Source organism: Crocodylus porosus, unplaced genomic scaffold (genome assembly GCF_001723895.1).
Source record: "Crocodylus porosus isolate Cpor-Errol unplaced genomic scaffold, CroPor_comp1, whole genome shotgun sequence".
Lineage (NCBI taxonomy): Eukaryota > Metazoa > Chordata > Crocodylia > Crocodylidae > Crocodylus > Crocodylus porosus.
The window spans coordinates 11,861,289-11,881,988 of NW_017728949.1; the positions used below are offsets into that span (position 1 = coordinate 11,861,289).

The 20,700-nt window shown below is 41.9% G+C and overlaps 1 protein-coding gene across 2 annotated transcripts in view; it reads left to right on the forward strand.

Annotated features, from left to right (window-relative positions):
- The window catches only part of SPAG16 (sperm associated antigen 16), a 924,455-nt gene that overhangs the window by 620,675 nt on the left and 283,080 nt on the right, over window positions 1–20,700 (forward strand). For both annotated transcript variants that reach the window (XM_019554226.1, XM_019554228.1), the window contains one exon: window positions 671–797. In XM_019554226.1, the coding sequence (XP_019409771.1) occupies window positions 671–797 (127 nt within the window). The remainder of the gene's footprint in view (window positions 1–670; window positions 798–20,700) is intronic.

Here is a 20,700-nt window from a genome sequence, read left to right on the forward strand (position 1 = left end):
CTAATTAATCTCTCACAAGTCTGTTCTTGCAGCCTGACTGCCTGGGATGGCCCATTTCTTATGTCAGTGACTCATGAACAATACTCTCTTTCTTCTCCCTGCCCTGTTGTACATTGTCATCCCCCAAAACAGAAGATGTAGATTTCTGCTGCTTCTTTGGGAGGGAGGTGGCAGTTCTCTTATTCTTCTATTGTATAGGAGTATATATCCCCAGATCGGTTGATTTCTTTTCTTCTTTTTTCCTTTTCTCTTTCTCATGTAAAACAATATGATACTATGAGAAATGAAGTGGCCTAAATTGTCAAAAGTGACTGGTGATTTTTGAGTGCCTATATCAAGACACCTCAGAAGGTCCCAATTATCAGAAAGTGCTAAGCAACCACTCTCTGAAACTGTAGTACTTTTACAGTATGTAAAATTAAGCACCCTAAAACCACTGCTTGCTTTTGAAAATCTAGGCATGCATATCAGCCCACATACTCTCTCTCTCTTTCTCACAGGCATGTGCACATACACATGCACAATTTTTTAGCCTGAATCCAGCCTTTCCCTTCACATTAATATCTCTGAAAATAACAACTAAGAAAAATAAAATATGATTTTTTGGTCTAATCTGTTTCATTCTGCTTGATGGTAAGTGCTATATTTCTATCATTGTTTTCTTTTATAGTGAGAGATGCAGATACACCATGCGTGGCCATAAGGATTCAGTTAACAGCATAGAGTTTCTGCCATTCTCCAACACCATTCTCACCTGCTCTGCTGACAAGACCCTGTCACTTTGGGATGCCAGGACGGTGAGTAAGCTGCTGTTTTTGCAAGTTGGTGGAATTGTTCAAATACAGTGTTCATTTGAAATATGAAAGAAGTGGAAACTTGTCCAGAAAATTAACAACCTACATAATGTGGAGACTCAGTAATAGAATATAAATACAGCTATTTTATACTGACCAAAAAGTTATTACTATATGCTGTCTTTTTGGTGAGCTTGTAAATTTGTTGGTCACCTCAGTCCAGGGGCTAATAGGTAGATATTCACATCACAGAAGAAAAGTTTGGCTCTGGATTGTCAGTTGTTCTCTTTGTTGGTGAATCTAGGAGACAAGTTAGGGGCCTTGCCATATGTGCTATATTAGTTCTACGGATAGAGTATTTGTGTCACTCTTTGATAAGTTACTGACAAATGGAAAAATGGGGTAGGAAAAATAAAGGACACACCAATGTCCAGGGCTAATATGTTTGCTATTCTTTTTGGTAGAATGGCCTTCATAATTTAGTGCTGACCTTTCATGAGTTACGGGTCATTCTTTCGTAATGGAAAATATTTCACAATGGTCATTGACAGAAGATTTGCATCTCTCTGTCTCTCGTTCTTCTCTATGGTCATTCTTTGTTATGCATAAATGGATCAATAGGCATTGCTACAGTATATGCAGGATCAAATGTGCAGTTGATAATTTTTCCTTTGTCCCTGTTGCTTTGCAACCTCCTGTACTTTGTGGGGTTTATATTCAAAACTAAAGTCAAATGCCTGAACAAAATGATAAAGGATAGAAGAACAAATATTCACTAGGAACTGAAACAAGAGGTATGTATTTCCTCTCCCATCTGGGGGTGGGGCAGGGGGTACAGAGAGGGGAACAGAACAATAATTAAAACTAAGAGGCTGCTGAACGTGTCACTTTATCATGGTTTTCTGTCTACACTTCAGGAATTCTTAAGTAGCAAAATGAGCCACAGCCCTTTGGACACTTAACTTCTGCTGCAGCTCTGCTCTGTGGCAGTCAGCAGCAGTCAGCTTGGCCTTGCCCAGCCAGGCAGAAGCAAGGCAATAGCTTTGGACTTGGCCAGGTCAGAGCTGGAGGGGCTGGAGCTAGAGCAGAAGGTAATACAGGAGGGGAAGGGAACGGGTAGGTGGAATGACGAACAGAGTGTAGTCTCCCCCATGCTCCTCCTGCGCCGTACAACTCCCCAACCACAAGTTATGCCCTCCAGCTGCATGTCCTCCTCCCCCTGCTATACAAGCCATCTGGGGCCCAAAGAGCTGAGTCACTACCTTGTTATTTGAATCTGACAATTTTTCCCCCGTGTTGACTGAAGCAAAGAACCTCATCCCAGATCTGAGTAAATGCAGTAATTACGTGAGACTTAGAAGGGGAGAAGGGATATCTGTATATTTAAGAGTCATTGCTGTAATAATTATGCACATCTTAGTTGAAAAAGAAGCTCACATGAAGAAGACAGTGGAATATTTTTTAAGTTTATTAGCTAATTTCTGTTTATGGGGCCAAGGAAAAACAGAATGGATGGTAAATTAATATAGTAAGCATTCAGTGACTCAAGTTAAAATGAAGACTCCTTGTTTTCATATATGCAAGTTTCCAGGAAAGTTGATCACAAAAGTATACCTAATTCATACCCAGATATCAGTGGCAAATTCATTATGAGCATCTACTTCCTTCATACTAAGTGATCAGGCTATATTAAAGTGTCTTCCCAGAAAGAAGATAAATGATTTAATCCCATTAGTTTGGAACATACCATTTTCTTACCTTTTGGGATCAGTTAGCATTAAGGAATACATTTAAAGTTTATTTTAATAAAATGTAAAAATTGTACAGTAGTTTTTTTCCTAACAATTAGCTTCACATTAATAATCACATCCTGCTCGTAAGCTATTAGCTCTTTATCATTAAAGGAATTGCTAGTCAGTTGCGTGTAAGTTGAACAGACAAATCAGCTTTGTATTTCGGAGGAAAAGGAAACAAAAATCTTTGAAATTACTAAGGCAAAACTATAAAACGGCCTGCAGAATTTGGAAATGCATAAAATAAGTGGGTTTTTTCTGGATATCACACAGGATTTGTCCCAACCATATGTAAAATTTAATCTATGATATCTGCATTAAATTAAAAATGAAGGTTGCAGATTGTTTTCAGGGAAATAAGATTACAAAAGGTAAAATAGTATTTAGAAGAACATGAATATTTCCAAGTTTTGGAAAGAAATGCATTATATTGTTGGATTTCACTGGCAGTATGCTAAGACCAGGCCAAATTCCCCTTGGGATGATTGTATGTAGTTGAAGACACAATTCTGTGGTAGGAATCTCTTTCCAATAAAGCTGAAGGTTTTCATGCCAGGGTAAACTGTTAAATTTATTTCTTCCCTTATGCCAGTTTCATAGAAAGACAAGTGCATTCTGGCATTTCACCAGAATATTTTCATGCTGACACATCAGAGTGAACATCTTCTTGCCTTATGAATTGCAAAGTATATCCAATGATAAATGTAAGATTTGTTAAAGAACCTCAGACCCTGAGAGCACAAGTTCACTTGCCTGGTTAATTCTGCTCATGATAAGCAAGCTGCCATTCATCTGTATCTCTCACAGTCTGATGAGTGATTTCTCGAGACAGTCGAATTTGTCTGGATAAAATAGAAACCAACCTGAATCTTTACTGTTCTCAGGCTGCCTACAGATTGATGTTTCCAACCATATGAATAATTAACAAAAATAAAACAAAGGAAAGCAGAATCTGGTATTAGTTCACATGTATGAAGACATTCAATGTAAATATTACTCCTTGTGCTTTTTGGAGCTAAACAATACTGCTCTATGTGCATCTTTTGTAAATAGAGATTTCCTGTTCTGTAAAAGCTATATGGTAATTTATATAGCAGTTGTCAAAAAGTCTACATTTGCTAACAGTCATACACACAGATTTACATGTGCATTTAACTATATCTATGACAGTATTTCTTCTGACTCCCATGTGACTACTAATATCTCTACAATTAAGCACATATATTAGTCTCTGTAGAATTAGGGTTACACTGGTTTATTTTCTATTTAACAATAAAAGGGACTACCAGGTGTCTCAGGTATCTTTGTATAGTAACAGTTAGCAAAAGTCGATTTCCCTTTCCGCCCCCTAGAGGTAGCCATTCACACTCTTACTGGCAAGTTCCATGATTTAGTTCATTATCAAGGATTTCCATCAGACTTTGCCACTTTGCAGGGTAATCTAACAATTTCAGACAAGTGTTTTATTCTTCTCTTTATACTCTGTCTGCAGGAGAATGCTGGCATACTAGTACAAGCGATCCTGTTCCTTCCCACTGTGAAGGAAGGTTGTCCCATCCCTGGCATTGAAATAGGAAGACATTAAACATGTCATATTTTTAGTGTTTAGATTTTAAATGGCTTAAATAGTAGAACGACAGTTTAGCACAACAGTGACCAACCCTGTGTTCTAACTTGAGTGATCCACGGGCTAAATCAAAAACTAAAAGCTCTGAAGTAGTGTGGTGTCATTGATGAATAATGGAGACACCAGCCAAAGGGGCAGAAGAAACCTAGATGATATTGTCCCAAACCCAGACATTTCTGCCTTAACGACTTCAAATACCTGTTAACGTTAACACATTTTCATAGCGTTAGATAGTGGCTTTGGCCTGAGTCAGGGCAAGCAAGGACACTGGGGGTGCAGCAGGGCTGGGCAGAGTGCGCACCACAGTCCCAGAACACCCAGCAGCCATGGTGCCTCCTGCCACTACTCAGACCAGTTCTACTCTCACCAGGCAAAGTGAGCCAGTGCCAGTGGTGGTGGGTGTTGTGGGGGGGGGGAGTGGGTAGTGCCTCCCACAACTACTCAAATTGGCTCACTGCTTCCATCAAGCAGACCAAGCCAGTCTGTGCAGTAGCAGGAGGTGCTGTGGTCACTGGGCACTCTGGAGCTGCAGTGCTCAATCTGCCCAGTGGGAGTAGTGGGCCTGCCCTGTCCCTAGCTACTATTTTCTCAGGATAGAGAATTTTTCTGTTCACCATCCAATTAGGCAGTGTGTTGTTGGGAGAAGAGTAACTGCCTACTCTGCCTGCCCATTCCCTAGTCAGTTTATGGGCAGAAAGATAACAGGACAAAGGCAATTTAAAACTTAAAAATGGCTGTTTGTTAGATTTTAAAAACAAGCAGCATATAAAAAATTGCACAGATCTGTGAGACAGTTTTGATTTTTAGATTCCAATCTACTACAGAGCTCTGCTAAGACAATTAATGTTCGCGTGTCTTTCAGTGGAAGGTGTAACAAGCCCTTACACTCACCTTTTGAGACTGGGAAAGAGAAAAATATCAGAAAGAAACAACTAGTACAGGAAAAAAAAGTAGTGTCAGGCAAAAAAGGGAGGACACTGAGCTAAAACAGACTGAATTACTAAAAAACTTAGAATTGGGGTGGCAGTGGAAATATCAGATCAGCTTACTCATATTCTTCCCTCCTCTACTCTCCATGAAGTGACTTGTAGACTTTTAGCACTTGTGGTCTGAAACAACTCATCAGTAAGAATAAGAGGAGAGAGTGTGTTAAGAGCATAAAGGGGTCCCACACCCTAGGCCTTAAGAATGCTATTTTCTCAGGGTAGAGAATTTTTCTGTTCGCCATCCAATTAGGCAGTGTGTTGTTGGGGGAAGAGTAGCTGCCTACTCTGCCTGCCCATTCCCTAAGCAGTTTATGGGCAGAAAGATAACAGGACAAAGACAATGTAAAACTTAAAAATGGCTATTTGTTAGATTTTAAAAACATGCAACATATAAACAATTGTACAGATCTCTAAGACAGTTTTGATTTTTAGATTCAAAACTGAGCTCTGTGGTTGATCTCAGAATTAGTGTTTTGTGCTGCCAAGCAGAAAAACCCAAATCTAAAATAAAGAAATAACTTTGAATGTGTGGACCCAGGATCACAGTCCCTTAGGTACCAGATCAGATGGATTAGTGATGGTGGACAATGCTTAACCATGCAGCTGAAAACCATTAACACATTGTTTCCTGTTGCCTAATCCAGAGAGCAATACTATTTGTCAGTTTTTCAGGGAGGCCACTTGCTTTTTCTGTTTAGGAAAACAGAGGTGTTGTAAAGAGGACATCTGCCTGGGAGTAGTGGGAATATCTGGAGACTGGGCTTAATTTTAGCATGTTCCCACAGTCTGCATGCATGTGGCGGTTTTTATTTCCAGGCAAAAGGAATGATTGGAGTTAAAAGGAAATATGAAAAAGGTAAACAGAGAACTTTAAAACATTTAACTTGGCAAATAAAGCAGTCTTCAGAATTTTAATAAAAATGTGCAGTGTAATCTGGCAACATGCATATTAAATGTATGTGGATCAACTACAGAAGATCATTGGTTCTATATATGCTACTTTTCAAAAATGTGTACATTCAGTGAACAGGAACAGTACTGAATACTGGAGAAAAACAAAGAAATATACTAGGTAAAATATAGATTGAAAAGGATAGGTGTTATATAAAGAAAGACCATATAATATGATAGACTGATCAATACACAAGATATCAGATGGTAGCGTAACTTTTTTTTTAGGTGAAGTTTCAGAGCTGTGATTGATGGTCTTGGAGGGTGAAGTTATTTAAATATATATGTACAGCTACGGCATGGGTAGCAAAAATACAAGGTTCCTTTGAACAGCCTCAGTAACATGCCTCCAACAGTTAAGGATGTGTGTCTACATGGACAAACTTTGTACTCTCTGCCTATTAATGGCAGAATTAGTTTTCTGAATGTTGTAGTAGGGTTGCAGTGTTATTACAGCTGTGATAGTCCAGGAAAGGTACGAGAGCCAAGGATTTTTTGTGATATGTTTTATTGGACCAATTGGATTTTTTCTTACAGGAATAGACTGATCTGCTCATGCATTTCATGAGGTTGGAGACAATAATGATTTCTTTCACTGGTAACCTACATTGGATTAATTTGTCTTCCCATTTGTTTTACACATTGGATCCCATTGATCTCATTACAGCTGCATGTGAGCTTCACCTGTGTAGTTCTCATTGTAAGATATGACAAATGGATTATAGCAGGTAACATATCACAAAAGTCTGAGGTCAGGGAGAGGCATGCAATTTGAACACTACAAATTTCAAACTTCTCTGGAATTTGCAGCACTGGGAAATAGAGTGAGAGGGGGAGCATGCAAGCATTCCAGCTTTCTGACTGGAGAGCAGCAAAGGTAAGCTCTCCAGCCAGGGGTGAGAGGAAACTCCTTACTCCTCCCACACCCCATGGAAAACAGGCTGTTTCTACCTCTGGGAGAACCACCCCCCCCCCCCCCCCACACACACACACTTCTTGCATGAACTGGAGCTGTGCATGGGATAGGAGGCAGCATACCTTGGCTCACATGGATCCAGCTTCACGAGAATCTCATGCACAGCGGTGGGTCACTCTGGTGCTGTGCACACAACAGGAGGCAGATGTGTCCATGGTTAGAACCCAGGTGACCTTGGTCTGTTTAGTAGAGGGCATTGGTCATGCTGCCAGTCCCCTAGAGTGTTCAAGCAGCAGCAGGATCCCCACAGGGCTCTCTCACACAGAGCCACTGCTCTCCATCCCTCCCTCCCTGTCTCTCCTTTGGTGGAGGAAAGAGAGCATAGAGGACTGTGGAATAGGGCTGTACAAAACACCTGTGTTTCATTTTGGTTTCAGATTTGGCATTTTGATGAGACAGTGATTTGTTTTGGCCCACAAGGTGCTGGCCCGCAAAACTTGTGTCACGTGTGTGTGTGTTAAGGCACAGCAGGGTGAAAACTGCTGAGGCCATGAAGCCTGCCAGTTTTCAAGGAGATAGGTGCAGGGGTTTCTGGGAAACTGCACCTCAAGGTGCTGGCAAGCAAAACTCATGACATGTGTGACTTTGTGCATGTGTTAAGGCAGAGAAAACAGCAGGCATGACAGCCCCCTGCTGAGGCCATGAAGCCTGCCAATGCTCTGGGTGACCTTGCTCACATGCCCCCCTGTGTGCCCACCTTCCTCCACTGTTCCAGGGTGGCTTGCCTCTGTTTCAGGGGGACAGGGGCTTTTGAGTGAGAGGGGGACTTCTTTTTGGGCACACTCCCACTGGTGCCAGGCTGAGGAGGAGCAAGGACAAAGCGATGGTGCCTGCAGAGATGCATCAGCATCCCTGTGGTGCTCATGCATTTCACTCCCTTGCCCCAGCTGGTTTTGGCTCAGCAGTGCAGGCAGGTACCATATGTGGGATCATCTACCATGTCAAAATGACCTCAGACCACACTACCTCCTTGCTTCAGGGGTGTGGCTGGGGCTCCTGCCTTATCCCCATCCTCAGCAGGCAGAGGCACAACAAGAGGAAGAGCTGAGCCAGCTGCCCCCACAGCCTCTTGCACAGTCCCTTCCAGGGAAGGGGACCTGGCTCTAGGGGAACTTTTGGGGGTGTGGAGTTCCCACTCTGCTTCCCACTCCTGCTCCAGAGTTTCTTGTGCTATCAAGCTGAGGTTCCTTACTTCAAGATTGAGCTCCTCTAAGACTGGGAGTGAGAAGCTCATGCTGGGACCTGCAATTGGGGGTGGAGGAGACTGTGCTGCTGGTGCTGCTTGTTGTCATGCTGCTGGTATTGGGGTTTATTATCACAGCTGGTATCAGAGGAGGTGCAGCTGCAGGTACTGCTGTGACCTCCTTGCTCTCAGTACCAGCAGCAGCCTTATGGCTGATTGAAAAGAGGCTGTGTCTCAGCTTGGGTGGCAGGGAACTGACACCTCACCCTCTGCCCCCTTTTGCTTCCCTCCCAGACTTGGCAGCACCAGCCTTTCCAGCATGCGTCATGTTTTTCTGTGCTGGAAAAGGTGTCTGTCTGTGTGTAGTGTGTGTATATGTAGGTGTCTGTGTGTCCAATCTATCTAATCTATGCTATGCTTTCCTGAACAGTGCCTAGCAATCATACTGTCAGGGAAAACACAGATTTATTTTTCTTCAGGTAAAAAAAAAAAGAATAAGTTCAAAGCGATGGATATAGGGAAAAAAGAGAAATGATATAGGGATGAAGTTAGGCTAGTATAGCTAAGCTGTCAGTGTAAACTGTATCCTATCCAATCCTTTACAAGTAGAAGGCAAGCTCCCTATCTAGATAGTAGCAGCTAGGAAGCAGTCAGTCAGCGCCTTTCAGATGCTGCTCTCTGGCGAGAGACACGCTGACAAAGGCTAACAGCTTAGGCACTCACAGGCTTATATGCTGTTTTTAAACTTTTTAGGTCCTTCCCCCAGAGCACTGGGATTGGAAGGGACCTCAGAGACAGTTGGCAGACACTGGCCAGCTACAGATGTCAGTCTGTTCCCCCATCTTCCTCCTCCCTCTCCTTACTTTCTCTTTTCCTGCAAGCCCAGCTTCGAAACACCTTTAAAATGCCGAACCATCTTTGAAAAGTGTTGACTTCTTTCATTTCATTTCAAACGTTTCGACATGTCTCCTGTTTCATTTTGGATTCTGAGTTTTGAGCATTGAAACACCACTGAAATGAAATGGGAGTTGAAATTCTGCACAACCCTGCTGTGGAATACTAGGGGCAGTCCAGTATCTCGAAAAGTGCATAGACATTCAAGCTCATGTGAGAGAAGAGAGATCTTCCTGGTGGAAAGTGCTTTCATTTTTTCTCAACAGAGCCAGTTCTTTTTCTGCAACCCCACCCCTTGAACAGCTATATGTTTTCTTTTTGTGCGAAAAGAAAGGCCTTTCTCTTGACACTACAGCAGGCTCATGTAATGCCTGTCCATAGCTTGAGAACAGTTTTTATTCAATCAAGGATTTTGGAAGGTTTTTGCAACCCTGGGATAAAAGGGATTTATATATTTTGAAAAAGTTGTTTTCTAGATGTATTTTCCAATGTAGAAAACAAATGGATACTGATTACTTCAAACTCTGAAAAAAAGTCACGTGACTCTTCAGGTTCTAGTTCTCTGTACAGCACTGTTTTGTGTGATGTAGACACCTCCTTCATTAACCGAATAAAACAAGAATAAATAACAAGCATATATACATAAATTGGGTTATGATTCCATCAGGGGTTGTTAGTAATGCAAAACTTTAAGAGGTAGTTAGACCTGGTTGGCATTTTTTTATGTGAAGGTCATTTTCCAATACAAAACCTTACTGTCAGAACCAAAAATAATTTTAAGAAAAAAATAAGCTTTGATGAATCTCTTGTTTTGGGGAAAAGTTTCAAATGGTTGTAACATAATGTTCCATCATCTTTTAAATGAAAAATTTTATTTTTGTCTTAAATTACTTCTCATTTGAAATTTAAGTTGATTATAGCAAATAGGTCAATATTTTAAAACGAAATATTTCACATTAACAAAATGAAACATTTTGATTAACCTAAGCTTACTACCACTACTTCTACCACTGCTACCACCACTACTATTACTTTTATTTTTATCACTATTTCTAGTATTATTATTGTGAAAAAGTGTTTGCATTTTTTATTTTTTATCCTAATTTAGAATGTGAAAACATTTTTTACTTTTTGAAAATATCCCTGGGCAGAAAATGCATTTTCTTTTTAATTTCATTTAGATTTATTTAGGTTTATGTAGATACCAGAATGAACCCTGAAAAGGAAATACAGTATTGCAGTTCTTTTGGCTAACCTATCACTGACCTTGTCTCCATTCCTGATTGTGTTCCCAAATATTAAATCTAAACATTAACAAATGTCTTATAATCTTTTTCCTATAAACGACTACCTTCTCCCCTACTTTGTTCTACCTCAAGATAAAAAAAAAATCACTTCTGTGAGATCTGTAAAGCTCTGTGCATACCTGCATAAATAATAATTGTCAGAATATTTATGTTCATGTGCATGTCTGGACTAGCGCACAAGAGATTTGCTTCCTCTCACAAACTAGAAAGCCAGTGCTTTTGTTGTCCTGTTCTCACAGGTTTTTTTATTCACTACAAAGAAGGTGTGTTTGTAGTTTGAGTCAACTAACTCAAGGTCAACTCCTGAAGAAGGCAAGACACTTGGGGCACTGATAGATGTGATGGCGGGGTAGGGGAGGGAGGGTGGGGAATTGTGCTCTACTGGAAGCAGTAGCACATTATTTTGACCTGGCTCCTCAGCATCTGTATAGATCAGGTGCTTCACTGGGGATTTTTGATGCTTTTAGCTAAAGTTGATTCAATCATCTATTAGATAAAAGCCCCCCAAAAAGCTCCACTAAAGCACCTGATCACTACAACATTGGGAAAGCCTGGTGCAGCTAATGCACTGCCTCTTCTGGGCATGCTTTGCACTTGGTGTGGGAGTGTGCCGAGTTTCAAGTAAAGCACGGGGGGGGCGTTGTTTGTTTGTTTGTTTTGGGGTGAGTGGGGGGTATGAGAGGGAAGGCAAAAGCCCCCTGGACTCACCCCAGACTTCCTCCCAATGCACCCCAATACTTACCGCAGGTTCAACAAAGAGTAGCAGCTGGAGAGAGACTCGGGGGCAGGGAGAACAGGCTTGGCAGTACCGCAGCTGCCTGATCTTGCAAATCAGTGGGCACAGGGGGTGTTGCCTGAGAGAGGCACGGGCTGCTCAAAAAGCATCTGGGGACTCAGCTGGACACTGGTGGGGAGAAGGAGAGTTGAACGTCGGCAGGGAGACACTGGCTGAAGACCCGGAGGGTGCGAGCTCCAAGGACAGGGGCAAGAAGCCAAGCATCTGCTGCTGAATACTAGCAGGTGAACTGGGGAATCCAAGCCCCAGGAGCAGAGGGACACCGGGGAGCTCCACCAGAGAAGAGCAGCCCCTGGTCATGAAGGGGAGACAAGACCCCAACAGAAGCTCTGGGTACTGTGGCAGGGAATGGCCCCAGGGGACTGCTAACACCCATGGGCAGCACCACAGTGAGGGAAGTACGGAGGATCACAGAGCCCCATGCAAGGGGGGCAAGCAGCACCGGCTGGTGGGATCCAGACAGCCCAACTGCAGATCAGATGGGCCCAAAAGGGGAAGGGATGTGGGACCAAGGAAGGCTTCCCCGAGAGGGCCAACAGGGGCATGGCACATAGCGGCCACCCCTCCCAGATGCCTGCTAGGCAAAGAGGGATGACAGAGTCTTCAGCAAGACCAAAGGCCATAGGAAACAAGATCCCAGGAGCCTATCAGTTAATGCCGATCCTTTATGTTCAGTTTTTCTTAACTTATGGTTAACTTAGGAACAGGGATGTGTTTAATTGCCCAGGCTCCAGTCCAAAGACAGATGGCCAGAAAGACCCAACCCTTGGAGGTGGGGGGCGTGGATGAGACGGGCTCATCCAAGAGTAAGACATGCAGAGAATAGAGTCCACTCTGGCCATGGATGTGATGAGGGTGGGGTAAAAGGGAGGTTGGAGCCCCATGAAAAAACTCAGGGATGATATCCCCTTGGGCCAGTTACAGGGAACTGCCTCCCAAGATAAAAAATTAAAACATCAAAGACATAGCAGGTGAGTAGGAGCCACACCCAAACCACCTTGGTGGTGCCGAATTTGGATCTCATCCTGACATAGCTGAGGAGCAAGGCACCAGCTAAGAAGAGGCCAAAACCCTATAACACCTATCAGCGACAGTGGAGGTTTCCACATCTGCAAGCAGAGCTGGTGTTTAAAGACTACTCAGTAATGTGGTTTCCTACCTTGACTGAAAACAGCAATCTACCTTGTCTTCACTAGGATTTTGCCTGATGTTAATACGAGTTAAAATCATGCCTTCTTGTTATTAAGAAGACAAAGCTATGTTGGCTTTGCTTGCTACAACAGCAGACAATACAGCAGTGACCTCTACTGACTAGCTCACCTTGGCCCAGATGCAACTAACTGGCAGCAAGGTTTGGCTCTCCTCAGCACATGTCCACTTTGTAGTTGTTTAGACAGTTGTGTTGCTAGCTCCGCAGCCTCAGATATAATGCCCATGATGAACCTGAGTGATGATGAGAGGACTGGGCATTAGGTCATGAATAAAAAATGTTGTGGATACAGGAATAATGTGTTGGGAAAGATTGGGGGAGGGAGAAGGAATATATTTAGACTGTCTATCTGAGTAGTTATCAACACTGCTAGAATGTTGTGCACTGTATAGAAGGTATTTTCCAAGCTGCCTCAACCTGCCTTTTTAGCTTTATTTGTTACTTTATATTTGTTGATTTCAAGGTATGTCTAAACAGAATAATGGAGTGACTGTAGCAGACACAATCATAATTCCATTAGCTTTATTTAGTGTAATAGTGGTGAAGATGTGGCAGCAGTAGCTGTCCCACAAATGAACAGTGCATCTATTGACTGCAAACAAGCATGAGATATAATCACAGATTCATTTGTTCTGTGCAGATACATCTTTAGTCTTGCATTCTTGCCCTGCACAGGTTCAGAGTTGCCCAATCTAACATCTTTTCTCTCCTCTCCCTAAACTTCTCCTAGTCTTGGTATCCAGTTTACCTGAGTCTGTCTACACAGTTTATAGGGAATAATGGCTGTCTGCCTATTTCCTTCCTGGCATGTCATACCTTGGTATCTGTTCCATCCTGTAGGCAACCACAGCTTTCGCTGCTGCCTCCTCATCTTATAGTATACCTTTCCATGTATTCACCCAGTAATATTTGCATCTGTCTCCCTGTTTTCCTTCTTAAAGCATGATTTTTTCCCTACCAGTGTCATGGCTCTTTCATCACTTTCTCATCCAGTACGTACAGGGATTTTTTTTTCCATATGACAAAAACAGTGCAACAGAGTCATAATTCACATTGGATAGAGCTGAGCCAAGGTTGAGAGAGGTTTTCGAGGGCATATTTACAGAGTGTATACATGTTAATTAACATGCTGTAGTTACTGTGCATTAAGCTTAGTACTTGGTTAACCAAATACTAAATCAATGCGCAGTAACTCGCACTACTGCGTGATAGCAACGGTGCACAGGATTAGTGATGCTTACTGTTCAGTAGCCTACTACTACTGTGTAGTAGTGTATTAGCATAGTTTTTGCCCAGCACGCTACTACACAGTGTTATTAGACTACTGTGAAGTTAGTGTCTCATGTAGATGTGCCCATAGTACAGCATCTTCACCTGCTCATCCAGTTGCATGTGCGTTGCTACTAAGGAAACTTCTTTGGGGCCAGCCTTATCATTGTGAGAGACGGAATCTTGTTGATTGGAGGTAAGACCCAGGACCTATAATTATAAATAGAAGATGTTTGTATTTCAGGCATGTAGCACCAGATGTTGCCATGCATAACTGGTATGCACGGAAGCCCGTGTATGGAAGCCGGAATGTAATGAATCACAGTTTCTGCTGTTGTATTGAAAGCTTGCAGGGGAAAGCCAATGAGAAAACCATAGGGTGTGTGGGAGCAGATAGACACACGACTAACAGAATCAGATTTTATCAATTAGAAAGCCATTGCATATTAATTTGAAATTTGCTGCACGTCATCAGATAATATTAGGAGACATTACAGAGATTTTAAAACGTATAATGTAAAGAATTTTAAGCTTTTTCCATGAGACACATCTGGCTCCAAATTTCAGCAAACGCTTAAGCACTTGTGGCTTTTGACATGCTATAAAAATAGTAGGTACTATTTGAATGTGTATTTTGAAAGAGAATGAGAGAAGCAAGGAATATTTCTGTTTGGGAGCAAACAGATTGAACTGAATCTGAACTTTTTGCCTCCTGGTAATGTGTATCTAATGCATGTATATGTTAAAAGGCCGACCCCATGAGTTTTTAATGTTTATGTCACCAATGTCACTTTCAAGTAACAAAGTTCTTTCAAAGGCCAAGGAAAAGACCTGACTGCAAAATAACATTTGTATTGCCTTCTTGGCCCTGAAATTCTAATTAAATTATTGATTATAAAGTTGGCTGCTTTCTTAATAGTTCTTAATGTAACAATTAAAGCAAAGGAAGTAATTAAAAATGGAAAGAATGGACTGTAAATGCAGTCTTCAAAAGGTCATGTTCAACTTAATGGCTTTTTTGAAAGAGGAAAGAAAAAGTAAATGAGTCATTAGTAAGTAAGTCATTTACCTGGATATGTTTGCTTTTAAAGATGCTCATTACGTTGCCACAGAGCATATGTACATCAGCTAATGGACAAAAAGCTAAATTTATTATTGGTATTGTGTAGCACTGGGGAGTTAGGACCTTATTTTGTAGAAGTTGTAAAACATAAAAGATGACCCACTATGCTGAATAACTGATAGATTTAGAATAAGACAACAGATACACACAACAAGCAGGCAGAGGGAGTGCAGGGTAGCGCTAAAAGGTTCCTGAGTAATGTTATAAACAGAGGCTGCAGCTCACTTAATTATGTTTGTTTATTTTGTAGGGATCAGGGCAAAGGAGGGATTTAAAGGAGGTCAATGGGATTGCTTTGTGGATGTTTATAGGGGCTCCTTCCACGTTTACGGACAGAGTGTGGGAGAACACATTATGGTGCTTGTTGGAGAGTTTTGCAAAAAGGCAATCAAGACAGGCAACTCTGGCAGAGCAGAGGTGGGAGTTGACATTACAAGATTTATGAGATGATAGGAAGGGCAGAAATAAACAAGCACAACACAATTTCACCCACATTCAACAGTGAGAAAAGTATACAGCCACACATCATTTCACCCCCAAACTAACAAATACCTGATTAGATAGGGACTGACTGTGATTTATAACATTGTCAGTGTTACAGGGCCTTGGGGTAAATAAGAATTAGAGACACAGACTTATACTGTCTTCTGAAGTTCAGCACAGTCAGACTGTCAAGCCAAAAAAAGGAAAATTAATTTAAAGACAGGGATTGCTCACTACACTCTACCCTGAGTCCCAGCTCTTTAAATTTGAGAATTCTAGCTTATGCACTTGTTATCCTCAACTGGTGTGGTCATTCACTGAGGGAGAGAGAGTAGCCTGCAATAGTTGGAACTCTAACAATTTATGCATCAGGATCAACGTCTTGACTCCAGATGGAAGTAAATCAGAAGCCAGTCAAATCTTGGAAGTGTTGGTGTAATATCTTCCTGAAAGCTGATGCTGCTAGGCCAGCAGGCCACAGGCTGCCGTGTTCTGCTTTGAGTCAGTCTAGCCCCATGTAACGTGCAGTGCAGTAAAACAATCTACTGGAAGCAAAAACATGAATAATCATGTACAGCAGAGGAAATAAGATGTGGCAAGCATATGCAAAGATTCCATAATCTGTTGAAAATCCAGAAGTAGCCTAACGTTGTAAATTTTATTATCATATAGTGGATAAGGCTTCTTATACTGAATCTATTCTTTGCCTACCGAACGCTGTTGGTGTTTTCCCTAGCTAAGAGACATCATCTGTATCTTATCTAGATTCTCCCTCAGCACATTTGCTCTTACCCATATCATGTTTTTCACAAAAAAAATGGGAGAAGAGACCCAAACTTAATGGGTCCCTTGCAGAATTATTTGTCTCTATATTTCAAACTATCTTACCGCTTTCTTATGACTCAATATACTAGCTGGGCAGAGCAGGTTACAGATCTGCTACAGATCAGCATCCTATAGCACACTGTAGTTTTTTTATCCCAATGCTTTGCCAAAAGAGAGGAATGGGGCAGTGCTCCCTTTTCTCCTGACTGTTTTTGGGGTGATGTCTTGCTCATGTTCACTGTGAAAGCCATCCCTCTGCTGCTGTGGGTACAGGAGCTGCCCTGGTGACTACCCTCTGTATGCTTCACAACCTTTTGAGTAATATCGAAATGGCCTTGCTACAATGAATATTAGGGTTTTTATTTAGTAAAGGCAGCTCTAAATTTTGCATTGGATGTCTAACTCAATCTGAGTCATTGTGTGATGCACCCCACTCGCAGTTGACCACACTGCATGAGCAGTAGCCATGGATTTTGTTTTAAAGCCCCCAGAGAAAGTACCCCCCCATCCTTTCCCCTCCATGCTTAGTGGCATCTTCCCTCACACCCCTCCTTTGCCCATTGTTGCTGCTGTCTCCAGCTGCTCCAGGGAAAGTGGGAAGCTCCAGAGCCATTCCTGCCTGCTCCAGCTGGGCTCTGCAGTAAGCCAGGCTCATCCAGGGACAGCGGCAGCAGTGGGCGGGTTGCCCTGTGGGGTCACCCTCGTGTTCCCTGCCAGCCCAGGTGCAGGCAGGGAGAATGCAACCCACCCACTGCTGTCTTCACTTTCTGTAGTCAAGCCTGGCTCACTGCAAAGTCTGGCAGCAGCAAGGCAGCAGCAGCACTGGAGCCTCTTCACCATCTGCCCCTGGGTCAGCTGGGGATAGTAGTGGCAGTGGACAAGAGAGGGGGGCCACACACAATGGGAGAGAACATGCCACTGAGCATGGAGGGGAGGGGAGGGAAAGCAAAGGAAGGGAGGTTGGAGATTCTTACTTGCTTGAGGGATTTTTAAAAAGTCCCTGCTGTTGTTTCTGTGGTGCAGTCTGCCCTCTCTGTTGTTGGGGTAGGAGGACAGGAACTAGGATGCAGGCACACTTACACCTTCCACACAACCTTTATGAAATCCTGGATCTTCCCATACGTATTGCATTTTTTTCTACCAGTCCCAGACATATCTTTAAGTTGTTCAGTTAGCAGGCCTTTTAGGACTCAGTCAACTTAACTATGCTCTTGAAACTCATCAGCAGGTCTGAAGGGGATGATGGTGGGGGCATGAGTGCATTCCCAAATAGATCCATAACAGAAAATTACAGATCGTTTTCCTTTCTAATAACAATAATGATGAGAAGTAAGTAATATATTCTCAATAAACAGCTTTCAGGTTGGGTAAGTGCTGAATCAAAATGTTGGTGTGTACCCAACCTGGAAGTCATTTTATTGCTTCATATACAATATTGCTCACTTCTAACTATTATTGCTTAAGTAACAAAATTATTTCCACTCCAGTTTCTCATCCCTTCAGTGTGTGGCTTTTTAGACTTCTTATTCACAGATCATTGACATAATAGAAATAATATGTTGTTTGAAGGTACTTAAACTGAAAAAAAACCCAGACTTTTTAATATAAGATGGGAAAATATCATTAGAGCTGTGTGAAAAATCATTTTCAGTGATTTTTTTTTAATGGCAAATTGGTTTTGTGGATACATTAATCTTTTTGTGGATGGTTTCCATTTATTCCTAATTATTTCTTTTTTCATTTAAAAGTAGAAATTGAAAATTTATTTCTCAGGGTCCTTCAGTTCTTAGCTGAAAATTCTGGTTTTTTACCAATGAAACTTTCCATCAAGATTTTTTTTAAAATTAGCTCTGTTCTTTAGCATAAATTTCAAACAAGATTTTAGAACAAAGTTTAAGTGACTATAATTGATTTAGTCAGAGCTGTGTGGCAGTGTATGGAATGTGTTAAGTTTTCTCCAGACATATAGGAGAAAACAGTCTCTGCCCCCAAATCCTAGCCACTTAAGGGACCAGTTCTTCAGTTTCTTTCTTTCTTATAAGTGGGCCCCTCTTATTTCACTGGGGCTCCACAAAGATGCATGGAAACAGTTCAAGAACTCAGACCTCAAAAGAGAAATGCCATTTGAAAATGGGTATAGACTCTATACTATAGAGAACTATACCCACCCGGAAAAAATAATAAAACAACTGTGCCTCCAAATGAGTCAGTATTTTGGTTGGTTTTGTTTAGGTCTCATGATATAATAAAAACTTCATGAGTAGTAAATAGGACAGGGCTGTCATCTTGAATCTGTTGGGGGAAGGCACCCCATGCTTGTGTTCCTGGGCACTGAACAAATACAGTGCCAATGCAAATTGGGTTTCTTGCCCTTGAACCATGCAGAACTTCTGTAAATACAAGTTTGATGCCCACAAACAGAGATTCAGAGCTGTACTGTTCTCTGATGCCTCCAAGCCAAGGTCGTAGGGAAGAGTTCATCAAACTTTCTGGTTTAAAGGTAGAATTCAGCCAATGATGGTTATAATAAACAGTGGCTTTCATGTCAGTCAGCATGATAGAACAAAAGTGAACATTCATATTGAGAGACAGTGTGCTCTAGTGAATAGGGCACAAGACCTGCACTTGGAATACCTGGCCTGTTAACCTGACTCTGCTGTTTATCTGCTTTTTTGACCATAGGCATGTCCAGGATTTGGCAACCTTTTTCCCACTGCAGAGCATTACTTGCAGCCCAGACCCCATTGTGGTCTGTGACCATGCATTTTCCCCACTGTCTGCCTGCTACCTTATGTCAATCAGCAGAAGAGGCAAAGGGAATAGATAGAAAAGGCAGGCTCTTGGATTTTAGGGATGCCTGTTTTGCCTGGCACTGAAGTGTGCTGCTAAGTTCTTGAGTTGTCAGCATCTGGATCCTCTCTATTCACAGGCTGGATCTGGTCCCCAGGGCCATAGGCTGCTGACCCCTTGGCCAGTCACTTCATCTGTCATTCCCTCCCCACCCTTTGTTTTTTGTCAAGGCAGGAATGGTGTACGCACATTACCTAGCATAGTGGGGCCTCTAGACACTTCCATAATGCTACTAATAATGTGGGTCTTAAAAACACATTGAAAAGACAATGAAGTCTCCTGATCTTGTATACTTTATTGTACTCAAAATAAAAAGGCTTTTTAGCTGGCTCTGACAGGGATTGCATTGTAAAACATTACACATTTCATTTTCTCCTTTAGAGTTCATTTTTTCAGACATTCTTCTTTTCCACCTCCTGCTTTTGATTCTTCCACTGGCAGGCCTGGAAATGAAACTGGTACCAAATGAAAGGACATTTGTAAAAATGAAAAGGCCAGGGAAAATTTTCAAGTCAGCATTTCATTTGTTCTGAGATTGTCGGGACCCAGCATAACTTCATGCAGCATGCTACTACAGGTTTGGGCAGCAACGTATCTTTTGGAGAGGCATATCTAGGAGTAGCTCCTGGTAATTTATATGATACTGTGCTCTTTGAGGCCAGGAGATGTTCTATTAGAAAACATGATGGGAGTCCATATTGCTCAGAGCAGTACTGGCATCTTGCTCTACTTTTCCCTAGTAAGCAAGTTTGTTTGCAGTTGAGCCAGCAGTGGTAACTTGTTTCCCTAGTGAGCAATCAAAGCAACAGCTGTTGTTCTGGGTACCTTAGATCCATGGATAACTCCAGTCTTGGAAGCAACCAAATGTGGATCACACGGATTAATTAATTAATTAATTAATTAATTAATTATAGGAAGCAATAGGAGAGACAAACTGTTCCTTTCCAAGCTGAACTCTCCATACAATAATAGGAATTTATTGTAAGAAGTGACATGAAAACTGCAGTACCTTAAGGGGGGGCATGATAGAAGTTTTCCCATATTTGAAAGGCTGCCATAAAGAAGAAAGAGAAACCTTATTCCCTGTTGTCACAGAGGACAGGACATGCAGTCATGTGTTTAAATGGCAGCAAAACAAATTTAGATGAAATCTCATGAAAACTTCCTAACTGTAAGAACTAGAAAAATGGAACAAGCTGCCTGAGAAAGTTATGGAAACTCCTTCACTGGAGATTTCAAGATTTTCAAGAAGATGCTGGATAGACATTTGTCTGGGGCCCCATCTACATGTTACACTTACAATGTGATTAACCAGTTAATCATGTCTTAAATTTTCACCTGGCCATTTGTGCAATCAATTAATGGTGTGATAAAAGGAGGATTAGGCCACAAAGTTATTTTACAAATTATGTGTAATAACTTTTTGGCTTCTTACTATCACATCATTAATTGAATATGTGCCAAGGGCCCCCATGGCTGGGAGCCCGGTGAGCCCAAATGGGCCCATAGATTCATAGATTCATAGATGCTAGGGTCGGAAGGGACCTCAACAGATCATCGAGTCCAACCCCCTGCATAAGCAGGAAAGAGTGCTGGGCCTACATTAGCCCAGCTAGATACACATCCAACCTTC